This window comes from Telopea speciosissima, chromosome 6 (assembly GCF_018873765.1).
Source record: "Telopea speciosissima isolate NSW1024214 ecotype Mountain lineage chromosome 6, Tspe_v1, whole genome shotgun sequence".
Taxonomy (NCBI): Eukaryota; Viridiplantae; Streptophyta; class Magnoliopsida; order Proteales; family Proteaceae; genus Telopea; species Telopea speciosissima.
This window is the reverse complement of record NC_057921.1, coordinates 67,930,967-67,947,240: the sequence shown is the minus strand read 5'-3', so window position 1 is coordinate 67,947,240 and position 16,274 is coordinate 67,930,967. Positions and strand designations below refer to the sequence as shown.

At 42.9% G+C, this 16,274-nt stretch overlaps 1 protein-coding gene across 1 annotated transcript in view; it reads right to left on the bottom strand.

Annotated features, from left to right (window-relative positions):
• Positions 1 to 7,195: 7,195 nt before the first annotated feature.
• LOC122664816 (stomatin-like protein 2, mitochondrial) overlaps positions 7,196 to 16,274 on the bottom strand; it is a 41,464-nt gene continuing 32,385 nt past the window's right edge. Inside the window, exons 8-9 of the mRNA XM_043860811.1 lie at positions 7,724 to 7,783; positions 7,196 to 7,634 (exon numbers count right to left, since the gene is read on the bottom strand). Coding sequence (XP_043716746.1) covers positions 7,353 to 7,634; positions 7,724 to 7,783 — 342 coding nt within the window. The 3' untranslated portion in view covers positions 7,196 to 7,352. The remainder of the gene's footprint in view (positions 7,635 to 7,723; positions 7,784 to 16,274) is intronic.

Here is a 16,274-nt window from a genome sequence, read left to right as displayed (position 1 = left end):
AGGATAGGGGGGGAGAAGAGGGGGGGCGATCAACCAGCCTACGCAGAGGAGGCGGACCGCATAAGGGCATAATCAAGGCTCCAAAAAGTCAAGATATGCCTATTTCTAGGGCCTCTATCTTCAATGTTATATATCATATTGTATAGACACTGAATTTTGTCACCCCCCGGCGATGATGATAACAGGACACGGGCAAACATTGGTATCTCTCAAGAAGTACTCTTCCCTATATCTAAGCCAAATCCCCCTAACATCCTTAAAATGACTTATAAGACCCTTATACCAAATGTTGAAGGAGGTACTGCTCACCTTCCCCAACCACGGTGGTCAAACGGGAGGAAAAAAAAACCTTGAAAAGCCCAAGAAAATAAGGCCCACAAGCCCAGACACACCCAAGAACACCAAGAAAGCCCATTTAAGGCTCAAAAAGTAGGAGGAATGGCCCTTACTGTCTACGGCGCCGTGGTCAATCCCCCATGACCCCGTGGGGGCCTCCCCCGGTAGCATGGCAAAAAACCATGCCGCCGTGGGGGGCTGCGACGTCAGCAGACTAATGTCATCCACGGCGCCGTGGACAAGTCCTCCATGGCACCGTGGAGGACTTATCCGGCGCCGTGAGGGGGGGACACCCCTATAAATAGGAGGGTCCCCCTCCCCTCATTTTCATGGATTCTAGGCCTAGGGAGAGCCTCCCAGTCCAATTTTTGCCCTCTTTCAAGCCTTTGTAAGTGAGTCTTGAGCAATATTCCGAGTTGTGGGTAGATCCATCGATTACCCGCTTGAGTGAAGAGCGTTCACCTCCTAGTCAAGATGTTATTCCGTTCGCATATAGATAACAAAAACCTCCTTTTATAGCCGTTATTCTGTCTGTATACAAATAACGAGAATCCCTTATACATTCGTTGCTCTGCCCGAAGTCTGAGTAACGAAACCCATCTCATATAGTCTTTACTCTGCCCGACAAGAGAGAGGCAAGCCGATCGTCTGTCTCCACCTGAGCTGTGGGACATCGCATATTTCGTATTTGGTACATTTTCATTTATTTCTTGTATTTCTTGACAGGTATCTGTCTCTTTCCTTCGTATTATTTTTGGCATAATGTAGACTATTAAAGTAACTTGCTTTAGTGTGCATATTAAATGATTTTTTTTTATTTCTTTGTCATGTTTAGTACATCAAAATCTAGTTTTGCATGTTGACATAGGATGTATTATTAAGGGAGAATATTCGAAAACAAGCATCTAGTAGAAAGATCGGTTTATCCGGGTGAGGTGAGTGTCTAATACCTTCCCACTCTCATATCCTGACTACTTACCCTAAATCTCTGATCAGACCATATGGAATCACGTAGCCCTTTCCACTAATCCCAGATGGGGCTACACCCATTGGGTCCTAGGCCCTAATCTTAGGTGGCGACTCCATTTCTTTATGAAGTATGATCCCAATCCCCATAATGATATGTTAGAATGATATGCCGTTATTTATCGAAATCAATCCTTGTAGCCATAAGGTTGAGGAACCCTCGTCCCGAGGACCACGGTACTTACACATATTCTACACACAAACTGTAGGTTACCCTCTTATTGGTGCATTCTCCAAGCAGCCAGCCTGGAGAACCTTCTCCCTCTACCCTTATAATAGAAAGACCAAACGTTGATAGAACAACTATTGTGCTAGGCTTGCCACAAATCAACAATGACCCATTTGGTTTGTATCATATGACATACTTGGGGCAATTTCTATCTCTCTTATACTCACCCTATATTTACTCAAAGTCCCCTACCCTAAACTTCTTTTCTAATTCCCCCAGAAAAGCAAAGTTCCACCTCTCCTTCTCCCTTGATAATTTAAAATCCCCATATTTTCCCTAATACCCTTGCTTCTCCTCTTTTATTCCTCTTCCAACTGTCCACCGCTGCCCTGTCACCACCCCTGCTTTGCCCTTTGCAATCTGCGCCTCCCCCACCCTCATATGCAACCTTGCCCTTGCGATGCCGGGTCTGAAATGTGAAAGCTTACTTTGCTTTGGACAAATGAAGAAACAAACGTAAAGACTCTCTGGTTAATCTGTCTCCGAAGAAAAATTCTCATAACACAACAATATTATGCCCATAACCATCTCTGAGTTGAATAATCTAACACTCATGATATCAACCAAGCAGCCAGAATCGCAAATCAGGTAGGCCGTTGCTCAGAAAAGCCTTAACTGGGTAGGGTAAATTGTTTGAGATGAACAACAATTTTAGTTTTGACGGTATCTAGTATTATTAAGCAGAGTCAACAAAACTCACAATAATTACTAGGTTGGTGAAATTAACCAAAAGTTCCAAAACCCCTCTCAGTAAGTGAACACGAACGGGATTGTCATACTCAAGATTCAAGAATCATTATGAAAACAAGAAGAGAGTGAATTTCCAAAATAATCAAACTTGTAAAACAAATGTTCGAGACAAAAAGAATAGAAATCCAATGTTTTATAACTCAAACTTGACAACAATTATCGTATTTGAGCTTGTAATATCCTCATCCATTTACAACAATAAACAAAGCTACACATTTTTTAAATTGGCGATCTTCGTCCATTTCGGTGGAGGACACAATTTTTTTTTTTTTTGGTGAATAAATAATTCATTACCAAGATAAAGAGAAAAACAAGAGGCCTTGAAAGCGGGGAAGAAGAAAAAATACATGACCACAACAAAATAGATGAAAGCCAATCCTCAGAGGGAGGAGGGTTGTAGAATGGAGAGAGCTAGGGCAGCCCTAGGACACAATAATATACATGTTCCTTGGGTTGTCAGTACAATGAGAATGGACAGGTGAAAGCCTTCTTTTGATGTCGAAGGAAATGGAGTCTCAGAACTTTTTGAACGGTCTTCAGTCAGTAGTCTATTTTCTAATGTTTCGCTCCATCCAAATTTGATTGATGGTGGCAGCAAAGGCTAATTTTCTAACTGAGTCACAAATTGAAGAAACGTCAAAGGACATGTCTACCCATATTCCTTATCTATGAAAGGGAAGGATCCTTCGATGTCTTGGCCAACATTTAGCTAGTACCCCTTTCCAAATGGAAGAGGAGAGGGAGAAAGCAAATAAAAGATGCTCAATGTCTTCAATAGCATTCCAGCATAGACAACAAGAGAGGGAGACAACAATCTGGCAGTGGATGAGGAAGGATTGCGTTGGGAGACAGTTGAAGAAGAGCCATCAGACCGTGAAATTGTGATGGGGGATGTGGTGTTTAAACTAGATGAGGTTGTGCCTAAGAGATATGGGCCCCCGAGAACAAATGAAATCCCAAGTCACTTTGGTGTTGAAGAGACCCAAGGAGGATGGCACCCAGTAAACAACATCACCCCTACCTTGAGGCGATCTACCAATAGTGGGTAAGGAATTCTACACAACTGAGATGGGGAATGAAGAAACTGGAGGAGCCCAAGCACCAATGGAAATGATGTCAACAACCATAGATTGTTTGGAGATGCTCAAACTATATATGGCTCTAGCACTGATCAAGTGGAGAACAACCCTATAGGGTACCAATGATCTAGCCATAGCGAGGTGGAGGCACCGTCAACAATATGGGTGGATATGGCACGAAGAGCAATAGGTCGAAACTTCAAAATATTGCTCTAGACCCAAGATGTATCAAATGAAGTAGGAGCAGTCCAAATAGAGTTAGATCGGAGGAGGCCCGAATAGACCCAATCAACCCAATTACTTTTCTTCTTGGTCACAAGGTTCCAGATCAGTTTGATAATGTCGGATGTGTTGACTTCTTTGATCCTTCTCACACCAAGACCTCCCTCTTTCTTGGGAAGGCAAACAATAACCCAACTGATGGGATGAAGAAATCTAGATGTGTTCGTTCCTTTCCAAAGGAATCCTGACTTAAAGAGACTCTAGATCTTTGATGATGAATTGAGGGAGACTATAAATACCTAACCAATAGATGTAAGAAGACTGGAGGACATATTTGATAAGAACCAAACGATCTGTATAGGAGAGGAGCTTGCTTTTCCATAGTTGAAGCTTCTTCCGAATGAGATCTAACATGGGAGTGCAATGGAGAGCTAACAATCTGGTGGGGATAAGTGGTAAGACCAAATATTCGACTGGGAGATACCCAATAGAATCTTGTCTTCTCAAGGAGGCTAGTTTTGAACACATCAGAGACACCAGCAAAGAACAAGAAAGATTTCTCCGGGTTAATATGAAGACCTGAAAGATCCTCAAAGAGTTATAAGCAAGACATAATGGTCTCAAAAGATACAATGGAAGCCTTGAAAAAAATCATTAGGTCACCTGCAAAGACCAGATGGGAGAGCTTAAGAGCCTTAAATTTAGGGATAGGAGATATGAATTGTTAATCCGTGCAAGTCTAAAGGCTTCTAAAGAGGACTTCTAGAGCGAGATGGAATAAGTAAGAGAAGAGAGGGCATCCTTGACGGATTCCCACAAAATACCCTGCCGGACTACCGTTGACCAAAACTAAGAGAACACCAAATTGTTAAAGCAATAAACGAAATAAGGAGTAGTTGTGCAACTAAGGATGCAATAGAGAAAGGATCCAAAATTCTATATGGCCCTATGCCTCAGAGTTTGAGAGACTCGTAGAAGAGGAGTCTAATCAGGACTACGCATGGATGAGAGACACTTGGGAATTGGGATCACATGCACTTGCAAAAGCATTAAAATTAGGATGAGATTGGAATCATGCTGCCATCTGTGTGGGCCTCATCACCACAACCATGGCCATTGCCTACTTGGGAAAAATATCACCTCAATTTGCCTGTCCGTCAATTTCCTCAATTTCATCTAATAGAGGGAGGTGGATCCCACTAGAGCAATGTGTTCGGGCAGGGGTAGGGTGGTCATTTTAACTTCCTATTAGATGGAATTGAGAAAATTGACGGGCAAACAAATTGAGGGGATAAAGATCCCACCTACCTGCCAGGCTTCTCTCCTTTCTTGCATTTTTAACACCCCCCCCCCCAAAAAAAAAAAAAGAAAAGAAAAAAGAATTTCAATACTGGCTGCTGCCCACTTGCACCAATTCGAGCGCTCAAGTGAGATCACCATTCATGAAGACAAAAGTGAGTTCAGAGAAGGAAGGAGTGTCGATAAGGAATAGAGCCCAGACCAGGCATCGCAGGGGTACGGGAGGAAAAACAAAATGGGGTCGGGGCAGGGATTGTGAAAGGGATGAAAGGGGGAGGCAGGGAGGCACGGGAGGGGTGGGGTAATGCAGAGGACATGGTAGATGGTGGTGGGGAGGCAGGGACGGACAGGTGCGGGTGGGGGAAACGCAAAGGGAAGGTTAGATGGTGGCAGAGTGGTGGTGGATTACTGAAGGGAGAATATCAAAGGGGAGGGTACTAAGGGTATTTTAAAGATTTTATAATATCAGGGGAGAAGGAGAGGTGGAATTTTGCTTTTCTAGGAGAATCAGAAAAGAAGTTGAGGATATGTGACTGAGTAAATAGAGGATGAGTATTGAGGAATGATAGTAATCGCCTTGACTTAATTTGAAAATTTTCAACTATATTGATAAGTAGGATCCACCCTAAATTAAAATGTGCCGAATTGGTGGATCATATGACCTACTTTGTTGGATTATTCCTTACGTATTTTCAACAACCAATGTAATTTGTTTTGGCAGGAAACAACATCCCAGGCTGCACCATTGCTTGCAACAGCGTGAATAACTAGTGCTTCATCATATCACCTTCCATGTCATCCACTTCGAATTCTTTGATAGGTATAATAACAGTTCTATGTAACAACAGTTCCCTAGTGCAGTCCCTAGTGCAGTTGGTGAGCTATGGCACGCTTCATGTCCATACCCACCAGGAGGTCTCGAGTTTGAGTCTCTTAGCTGTTACCTTCCGTCCTATGACTGACTTGCCGAATCAAGATCTTCTTTTCCTTCTAAATCCATTCCAGACAGAATCATTTTTGCCGGACACCATTACTCTAATGGGAGCTGTCCCACCTGTTGGATATCTTTTGACCTTTTAATGCGAAACTTTGGATTGGGTACCAACAATTGCCTGGTGCAGTTGGTGAGCTGTGGTGCACTTCATGCCCTGCTCACCAGGTCTCAAGTTTGAGTCTCCTGGCTGGAACTTCCTCCCTACCTATCCCCCTTCCCCTTAAAAAAAATAAAAAACTTTGGATTGGGTGGAAATTTTGTAGAAAGATAAGAGAACAGTAGGACCTTGAGCACCAAATTTGAGCTTCACACATGAGAGAGATAAGTGGGCCACTACGTTTGGCGTGGCAGAAAATAGAACGGTCAATCTGCTTCTGCTCACTTAATAGAGATTAGCCATACAGATGAAAACTTGACCGTATCCTTCTTCCCGCTTCATCTCTGTGCAACATCTATCCTTTTAAGTCCATGGATCACCCAATCAAATCTGTTCGTGAAAAAAAAGAGATAATCAATGAGATTTTTTATTACTGAAGGCTAATTAAAAACGGTCGCTTTAACATTAACGATGGGTATGGTATTTTTCCAGGTACAATAAAACAAGAAAAAGGATATGATTGGAAAACATATATATACATATACTATGGGAAAAGATCTCTACTTGGTGGTATTTCCTACGCCACCAAGTATGGGTCAATGGGTGAGCATGCCTGGGTATCCATCCAAGGGGCAGATGCATCATCTCAGTGTGCTGTGAGAGAACATAGAAAACACCACCAAGTAGAGATCTTGTCCCTTTTTTCTATCACAACACTGGGGAAAAAATACCTATAAGCTACATGACACTAACGGTACAATCTATAGATTCCAAATTGGACTTCATGCTGTCCAGGAAAACCTCTCCCAACAGAAATTTATCTCAAAAAAGTGAACAGCCGAATGAAAAACAGTAGACTTGACTGCTATTAGAAATCGTCCTGTATTATGAACCCTTGAGATCTGGTACCTGCAGTGGTAGTACCTTCATTGTTCTTTTTCTTAATGTCATGTCTTTCACCCAAAAACAAAAAAACTTCATCATTTTTCCGCCCCACAATGTTCTTACAGCAGAGCAACGGAAAGCCTATTGAGTCAATTCTTTTGAGGCAGCAGGGGAAATTTCGACCTAAATCGTTACAGCAACTAGACATAAGGCACACCAACCATGTTGAAAGCATCAGGTGAAGGTTAGCCGATGAAACACCTGTCTCACCCACATTATGTCAATTCATTCCATTTTAAATCCAACGGACAGGAGAGCACCTAAAAACGAAAGAAAAATTTGGAAAAGTCAATTACAAGACATGAACCTAAACAGCTGCCTAGACGACAAAATTGAATGGCACGATATGGCTTGATCAAAGTTTTGATGATGGCTTCAGTTTTCTTCTTCCTTCTTGGGACTCTGTAATGAAAAACCTGCTACAGATGAAATGGTCTCAGGATCCTTGACGTTCATAACATCAGGTGCAGGGCTCCTCTCCTCTCCAGCTTTTCCCGAAGGAAAATCACCTTCGCTGTTGCCTGGAGACCCGGAATGAGATATCTGCTGCAGTCCACCACCAGAACCATTTTCTAGAACACTTTTATAGATTGTCATAGCTTGAGCCATCATGCTGGCAGGATTGGCAGCAGTGCTAGGGAGCAACATAGTTGTGCCCTGTATGCAGACAATTAGAACGTAACCAAAATAACTCAGTGATATATCATATGTTTCAAACATCCAATGTCTTGTGATCCATTATTTACCTCCTTAGCAATGTTACCGAAGGCTTGGATATATTGCTCTGCAATTCTCAAGCTTGCTGCCTGCCAAAAAGCCCAGGACACCCTCAAAGCTTCAATGCTTGTTGGAAATAAGATCCATACATAAGAACATGATACTGTGGTTCTCCAGTCTTAGCATACTGGTTAGAGCCCACAATGCAAGATTGTAAATCCCAGAATTGACACCAAAACCAATGCTATTTGGTTTCTCAAAAGTACAATATCTCGAGTAACAGTAAGAAAGCAAGCAAATTCTAATCATTTATGTATCATGGGAAAGTGTGAGAATCACATAAATAATTCAATACGTAATATGATACAGTATAACAATTTTGCAGAAGAGGTTGAATGCTAGCAAACATAGATGTAACCACTAAGTGGGCAAGGAAGAGAAATGGTGTTCTAGGAAGCAAGGGGATTCCTAAGACAGCACTTTTAACGATTTATTCTTTCGAGTTACTCACAGGTTACACAGCCCAACTAAATGGGGTAGGCTATGATACACTGATCCTGTTTTCCAATTAACTCTATTCAAACCCATATTTGTTGTCACTTGTCAAACCTAATCCATGTATGTCTTTTCTCACTTCTCCCAAAGCCATTTGAGGCGTACTGTCTGCCTTTTTAGCTACTCTATTCAGAATCATATTACTCGTGCTTACCGGTGCATCCAAAGATCATTGCACGTGACCATGCCACTGCAAACAACTATCTCTCAATTTATTCATACTGGAGCTACTCCCAAGTCACTCTACCAAGTAACTGCCATTTACAATAAATGATCAGATATGGAATGGAGATTGAAAGGAGAGTTCCTACATACATTTACGGATAATGTAGTCCAACAAGGAAAGTGGGACTTTGAGGAAGACACCAATATGATGTGGAACGAGATGATGACTTGTATTAAGAGGGTTGCCAAGGAAGTCCTAGGGGAAGCGAAGGGTAATCGTTAGGGCCCCTAAGGAGACTTGGTGGTGGGATGATGAGGTTCAAGCAGCCATCAAGACAAGAAAGAGAGTTTTAAGAAATGGCAACAAACTAAAGAAACAGAAAATAAAAAGAGGTATAATGAGGCCAAAAATGAAGCTAAGAAACTTGTGGGGATGCTAGGGCGAAGAAATATGAAAATCTATATATTACTATAAACACAAAGGAAGGTGAAAAAGAGATCCATAAGATAGCTAAAATGAGAGAAAGGGAGAGTAGAGATTTTGACCAAGTGTGATGCATCAAAGGGGAGGATGGAAGAGCATTGGTAAGGGATGAGGACATTGTGAAGAGATGCGATGAGTATATTTGTGAACTACTAAATGGAAATAGTTCGAATATGAATGACTCGGATGATTGCACTAATCATCAAAACAACACATGTCATATATATGTACGAAAGATTGATGTGGCGGAAGTTAAAGAAGCCTTGAGTAAAATGAAAGTAGGCAAGACACCAGACCCAGATGAGATCCAAATAGAAGTGTGGAAGGCCCTAGGAGTATGTGGGGTATATTGGTTAACCAAGTTGTTTAACAAGATTATGAACACAGGGAAAATGTTAAATGAATGGAAGAGAAGCATTATAGTTCCGATCTACAAAAATAAGACGATATTCAGAGCTGCAACAAATATAGAAGCATAAAACTAATGATTCATACTATGAAACTATGGAAGAAGATTATTGAAGCCCGTCTGAGAAGAGAAACTCATAACTCGAAGAATCAATTTAATTTTATGCCAGATAGATCCACGAGAGAAATTATTTACCTACGGAGGAGGCTCATGGAAAGATGTAGAACTAGCAAGAAGGACCTCCATTTGGTCTTTATTAACCAGGAAAAAGCCTATGCCAGAGTCCCTAGAGATTTAATCCGGCATGTTCTTGTGAAAAGAGGGATGTCGAGTAAATATATAGATGTAATTAAAGATATGTATGAGGGTATGGTGACTAGTGTGAGATCTGGGGGAGGCCAGAGCAAGGAATTTCCAATTACGATTGGGTTACATCAGGGATCAGCCCTAAGGCCTTATTTGTTTGGCTTATCATGAAGAATTAACCAAGTTCATCCAAGACGAGGTCCCGTGGGTATATGCTCTTCGTCGATGATATCGTTTTGGTGGACGAGACAAAAGTTGGGATTAACGCTAAGCTGGAAGTGGAGATCAACCCTGGAAACAAGAGGCTTTAAGATTAGTAGATTAAAGACGGAGTACATGATGTGCAACTTTAGTCACATTATGATGGATACTGACATAGTGAAAATTGAGGGGAGAGAGATATTGCAAAGTAACTATTTTAGACATCTGGGGTCAACCATGAATAAAGAAGATGTTATAGATGATGATGTTTCGCAAAGAATTAAAGTGGGATGGATGAAGTGAAGAGGGGCGACTAGAGTATTGTGTGACCGATGTATTCCTTTAAAGCTTCAAGGAAAATTCTATAGGACTATTGTCCAACCGGCTATGATGTATGGGTGGAATGTTTGGCAGAGATGAGGATGTTAAGATGGATGTGGCAAAACTAGAAAGGATAAAGGAATGAACGTATTAGAGCTGACTTAGGAGTTGCCCCAATCAAGGACAAGCTTCGAGAATTTTGTTTGAGGTGGTATGGCCACGTCCAATGGAGGCCTGGGGACACCCCAGTCAGGAGGAGTGATCTGAGCCAAATCGAGGAGCTAAAAGAGCTAGGGGCAGGCCTAAAATGACCATAGGAGAGGTTGTAAGGAATGACAAACGTAGTCTGGGTCTTATACCAAGTATGACCTCGGATAGAGCCTATTGGAGAGCAAGGATCCATGTTGCCGACCCCATTTAGCTGATTTTTTCCTGACTTCCTGGGCTGTGCCTCTTTCCTCTTACTTTATTTCTCATTTCAAACATTTCATCTCTCATTTCTTCATTTCTGCATTTACTCATTCCTCTTACTTTCAGTCTTTTTTTTTTGCAAGGATCCATGTAGCCGACCCCATTTAGTTGGGATAAGGCTGAGTTTGTTGTTGTTGTATCAGATATGTAATGGAAATGAGTGGCAAGATATTTAGTTAATTTTTTTTTTCCTGAACCTCGTCAAAGAATGTAAAGGCAGATCCATTACATTACACTTTGAGCATCTTGCCTCTCAAGTTGGTGGGTTTGCTAGACAAAGAAGCAGATAAGAGCAGTTACTTCCTTATCTTCGATTGATAAGAATATTGGTAGGGCTATTCAGTAAGCGGAACTATCTTCCTAAGCTAAAAGTTGAGCCTACTTCCCTGTTTCGGTCAGGCTCCTTTTCTGTTTTGTAATTTACTTGCTTTACTTCTTTCTAAACAAAATGTGATTAGCAACAATAAAAGAAAATTATTTTAAAAAATGGGAATAGGTTTGTGTCATAGTTGTCAAGGTGCCTAGGCGAACCAAGGCGAGTGAGGGGGTCAGAAACCAAGGCGACAAAGCGTCGCCTAGGCGACCAAGGCGACACCAGAATTTAAGGCGTGACATAGGCGCCTATCGCCTAGGCGACGCCTTGACAACTATGGTTTGTGTCACAAAACCCAGATCCATTCCAATCAATTTCCCACTTCTTAGCCATGTGGACTATCTCGATATCTTTCCATGAGCCTCCTCAATAAGTTGATAGCTTTTGTCATGGATCTACCTACCATAAAGCCAAATTGGTTCATCAAGATATGAGTCTCTCTTCTCAAATGGGCTTCAATAACCTTCTCCCAAAGCTGGAATAAGCCTATGACCGAGTCCCTAGAGATCTAATCCGGCATGTTCTAGTAAAGAAAGGGGTATCGAGTAAATATGTGGATGTAACCAAAGATATGTATGAGGGCATGGTAACTAGTGTGAGATCAGTGGGAGGTTAGGTCAAAGAATTCCCAATTACGATTGGGTTACATCACGGATCAGCCTTAAGCCTGTATCTATTAGCGCTTATCATAGACGACTTAACCAAGAGCATTCAAGACGAGGTCCCGTTGTGTATGCTCTTTGTCGATAATATCATTTTGGTGGATGAGACGAAGGCAGGGATTACCGCTAAGCTGGAGCTATGGAGAACAACCTTGGAAGCAAGAGGCTTTAAGATTAGAATGAAGATGGAGTATATGATGTGTAATTTTAGTCATACTATGATGGATACTGACATGGTGTGATTTGGGGAAATAGAACTACCGCAAAGTGACTATTTTCGATATTTGAGTCAATCATAAATAAAGCAGGTAATATAGAGGATGATGTTTCACAGAGAATTAAAGTGGGATGGATGAAGTGGAGAGGCATGTCCGGAATTTTGTGTGACCCATACCCTTTAAAGCGTAAAGGAAAGCTTTATAGGACTGTTGTGCGACCGGCTATGATGTATGGGGCTGAACGTTGGGCAGTTAAGAAGTGTCATATTGAGAAGTTATGTGTAGCAGAGATGAGGATGTTAAGATAGATGTGCGGAAAAACTAGGACGGATAAAGTAAGGAATGAGCGGGTTATAACCATAGTTATCAAGGGCATCCAGGAGGAATTATGGGCACATGGCGGTAGGGCGCCTTATGGTGTGTATGAAAGGCGACCGCCTTGGTTACCAAGGTGTCTCCTAGGCTTCAGTGACCAAGGCGGTCGTTTTTTGTTGCTTAATTTATTTATGTACTTACTTTTTTATTCTATTTCGTAACTTATTATTTTTTTTGGATGAATGAATATATTACCATACCCCAGGAGGGGGCAGGGAGGGAAAAAAAAGGGGGGGGGATATACAAGGGAAGGAGAGAGAGGGGGGGAGGGAAAGACGACTAGCCCAGCCTACACAGAGGAGGGGGACCTCAAAAGAGACAGATCAAGACCCCAGGAAACAACAATATGCTTGTTCCTAGGGGAGTCCAAAATACGACGAATGCGACCACAGTTGACTTTAGAAGAGACGTCAAAGGAGATGGCCTTCCAAATCAAATCGAAAGATCGGGAGTTGGAAGTCCATCTCCTTAGGTTTCGCTCCATCCAGATATGATAGATAGCAACACAGAAAACCAGCTTACCAATAGTGTCACAGACAGACTTCCCTGAGAAAGCTTTCACCAACCATCGCCATTCCTGATCAAAATCCAACAATCTTCTATTTCTGGGCCACATGAGGGAAAGGGCTTTTTTCCAGATGGCGGAGGAGAAGGGGCAGGCAAAGAAAAGGTGGGCTATATCCTCATGACCACTCCAACAAAAGATGCAAGAAGGGGAGACAGGGATGTTGCAGTGCAGAAGGAAGGCTTGTGTAGGAAGGCAAAGTCTAAGGGATCTCCAGGCAATAAAGCTATGGCGAGGGATGTGGCCCTTGAACCAGGTTAGGGTGTGCCAGGGGACGGTGGGACTGGGATCACGCACAAAGTTCCAGGCAAACCTAGAGGAGAAGGAGCCAGTGGATGAAGGAAGCCAAATTATTCAATCAGCAAGGGTGGGCGAAGGGGGGGGGGGAGGGGGGGAAGGACTGCCAAAAGGAAGAGGACAAGGTAGAGGGGTTGAGGGAGGGAGGGGGAGTCCAAGACCCAGAGACAATAAAGTTAGAGAGGGGGGAGGCTTTTGGGAGACCTAAAGAGTAGATCGACCTGGGGCCCAAAAGATTATAGAGAATACCAAGCGGGTGTCAAGGATCAAGCCAGAGAGAGATGGTGGAACCATCAACAACAGAGGCAGAGGTGCCACGGAGAGCAAGAGGCTTGAGGAGGAGGATTTTACGCCAAATCCAAGAGCAGTCGGAGGGAATCCTAACAGTCCAAATGGAGTCAGATTTGAGAAGATGAGAGTAGACCCAAGAGACCCAAATGGAGTCCTGACGGGAAGAGATCTGCCAAATCAGCTTGAGGATACCCGCAATGTTGGAGTCGCAGATGCGACGGATACCCAAGCCGCCTTCTGATTTGGGAAGGCAAATGGATTTCCAGCTGGAGGGATGGAGGAATTTGGAGGAATCGGACCCTTTCCAGAGAAAAGCGCAAAAGAGGCGCTCCATAGCCTTGATTGTGGCTTTGGGGATACCAAAGATGCCGGTCCAATAGATGTAGGAGGCTTGGAGGACAGACTTGACGCATTCCAACCTGCCAGCATAGGAGAGGAGTTTATCTTTCCAAAGTTGGAGTCTCTTGCGAATATTGTCAAGCATAGGAGCACAATGATGGCTGGATAGCCTTGCAGGAATGAGAGGAAGCCCGAGATAATTGACAGGGAGGGAACCAATGGAGAATCCCGTCAGATCCAAGAGAGAGGCTTTAGCAAAATCAGGGATGCCAGTAAGGAAGATTTTGGATTTGAGGAGGTTAATGCGGAGGCCAGAAAGGGATTCAAAGAGGTGGAGAGAGTCCATGATGGCAGAGATAGAGGAGGTGGAGGCCTTAGAGAAGATCATCAGATCATCTGCGCAGGCCAGATGAGTGAGGTTGATATGCTTGCATTTGGGGATAGGGGAGATGAGATGGAGATCGGTTTTGGATTGGAGGCTTCTAGAGAGGACTTCCAAAGCCAGGGAGAAAAGGAAAGGGGATAAGGGGCATCCTTGTCGAATGCCTACTTTGGAGTGGAAGAAGCCAGCAGGGGAGCCGTTGACAAGGACAGAGAAGGAGGGAGAGGAGATGCAAGCGTAGATCCAGCAAACGAAAGCAGGAGGGAAGCCCATTTGGGTGAGCACATCGCAAATGAAATCCCAACGAAGGGAGTCAAATGCCTTATGGAGGTCGATTTTCATGAGGGCCGCCGGCTGTGAGCTTTGCGGTCAAAACCTCTCACAATCTCAGAGCAAAGAATGATGTTGTCAGCAATGCTTTTACCTGAAATGAAGGCAGATTGATTAGGGCTGACAAGGGAGGGGATGACAGCCTTAATTCTGTTGGTAAGGATTTTAGCAACGAACTTGTAGGTGAGATTACAGAGGGAGATAGGGCGAAAATCAGATAGGGAGGTGGCTCCATCTTTTTTAGGGATGAGGCAGATGAAAGTCTGATTGACTTAAGCAAGCTGGCTAGGCTTGAAGAAGAAGCTGCGGATAGCTTTGAAGAGATCGCCTTTGATCGCGTCCCAGCAGCTGAGGTAAAAGCCCATGTTGAAGCCATCAGGGCCAGGGGCTTTATTGGATTTATGGGAGAGGATTGCTCTGGAGATTTCGTCATCAGAGGGGATGGCAAGGAGCGAGTCAGAAAGATGGGGAGGGACAAACTTATCAATGAGGCCAAGGGGGAGGGGGGAGGGGGGGGGGGAGGGGTTAAAGGGGGGGGGGGATTGAACAGATTGGAGAAGTACGAGCTGGCAGCCGATTTGATGTCCGAGATCGAGGAAAGAGGAGTGCCATCGGGAGAGAGCAGAAGGAAAGGGAGTGCCATATGGAGTATCTACACTGAGATGCATTGGATTAAGCCTATAAAAACCCCATTTATTTGATTTTATTCTATTTATTAACTTTTCATTGGCTGGTGTATGTGTATTATATACACTGAGATACATGTTATCAAGGGTATAAAAGACTTTTTGTTCTTTTTCAACTAAAGTCCAAAACTGAAAACCCAAAACTAAAACCCTCGACTTTTCTTCTTCGTTAATAGGGTTTGGGAGAAAAAACTGCGGTGAACTGAAATGGTGAACAAAAATCTACGGTAAACCCTCGACTTTTCTTCTTCTCCTACCGGCTGGCGTTGACTCCGACAAAGCTTCCTCCGGCTACCACGTCTCCGGCAAGGTAAGTAACCTTCTATTGTTCTTCTTCTCTTCTATTTTACGGGTTTTTTTTCTTATGCTACTGTTGCTCCTCCAGTCTCCACCCCCCACCGGCGACATCTCCAGTCTCCACCCCCACCAGTGACATCTTTAGCAGTCTAGCTTCCATGGTAAGTATTGTGCCTTTTTTTTTTCCTTCTAAAACCTGCGGTGAATCCAACTTCTCCATCGACATATCCAGCCTTGTATGTTCTTTTGTTTGTTTCTAAAGAGGACTGTGGACTATGGAGTAACGGACAGTTCTTTTGACTTCATTCAATCTTGTCTTTCTTTCTCTTCCTCCTTTTTTTCACATTTTTGGCATCATAGAGGTAAGTATAATAATTTATCAACCTTTTATTCCTTATATTTAATAAGTTATAATGTTGTTTCATATTTATATGCTATATTGCTATGATAATATGATTAACTTAGTTTGTTAATTTGTTTTTTTTATAAATATCTTGCATTGGTTTGACTCTTTAATATTTATTTAGCAAAGAAGTAGAGTTATATAATTTTTAATATTCTATTGGTGCCAAATAAAATGGTTATATAAAAAAAGAACAGTAGAATGCCTTGTTCGCCAAGGCAACGCCTTGCGGCCGTCCTATCGCCAAGGCGCTTAGGAAGGCCCTCAAACGCCGTGGTCACCTTGCCGCCTAGATAACAATGATTAGAACCGGCTTGGGAGTTGCCTCGATCAATGACAAGCTCCGAGAGTTGTTTGAGGCAGTATGGTCATGTTCAACAGAGACCTAGGGACGCCATATGATCCTGATTGAAGGAGCTAAAAGATGAAGGGGCAGGCCTAAAATGACCA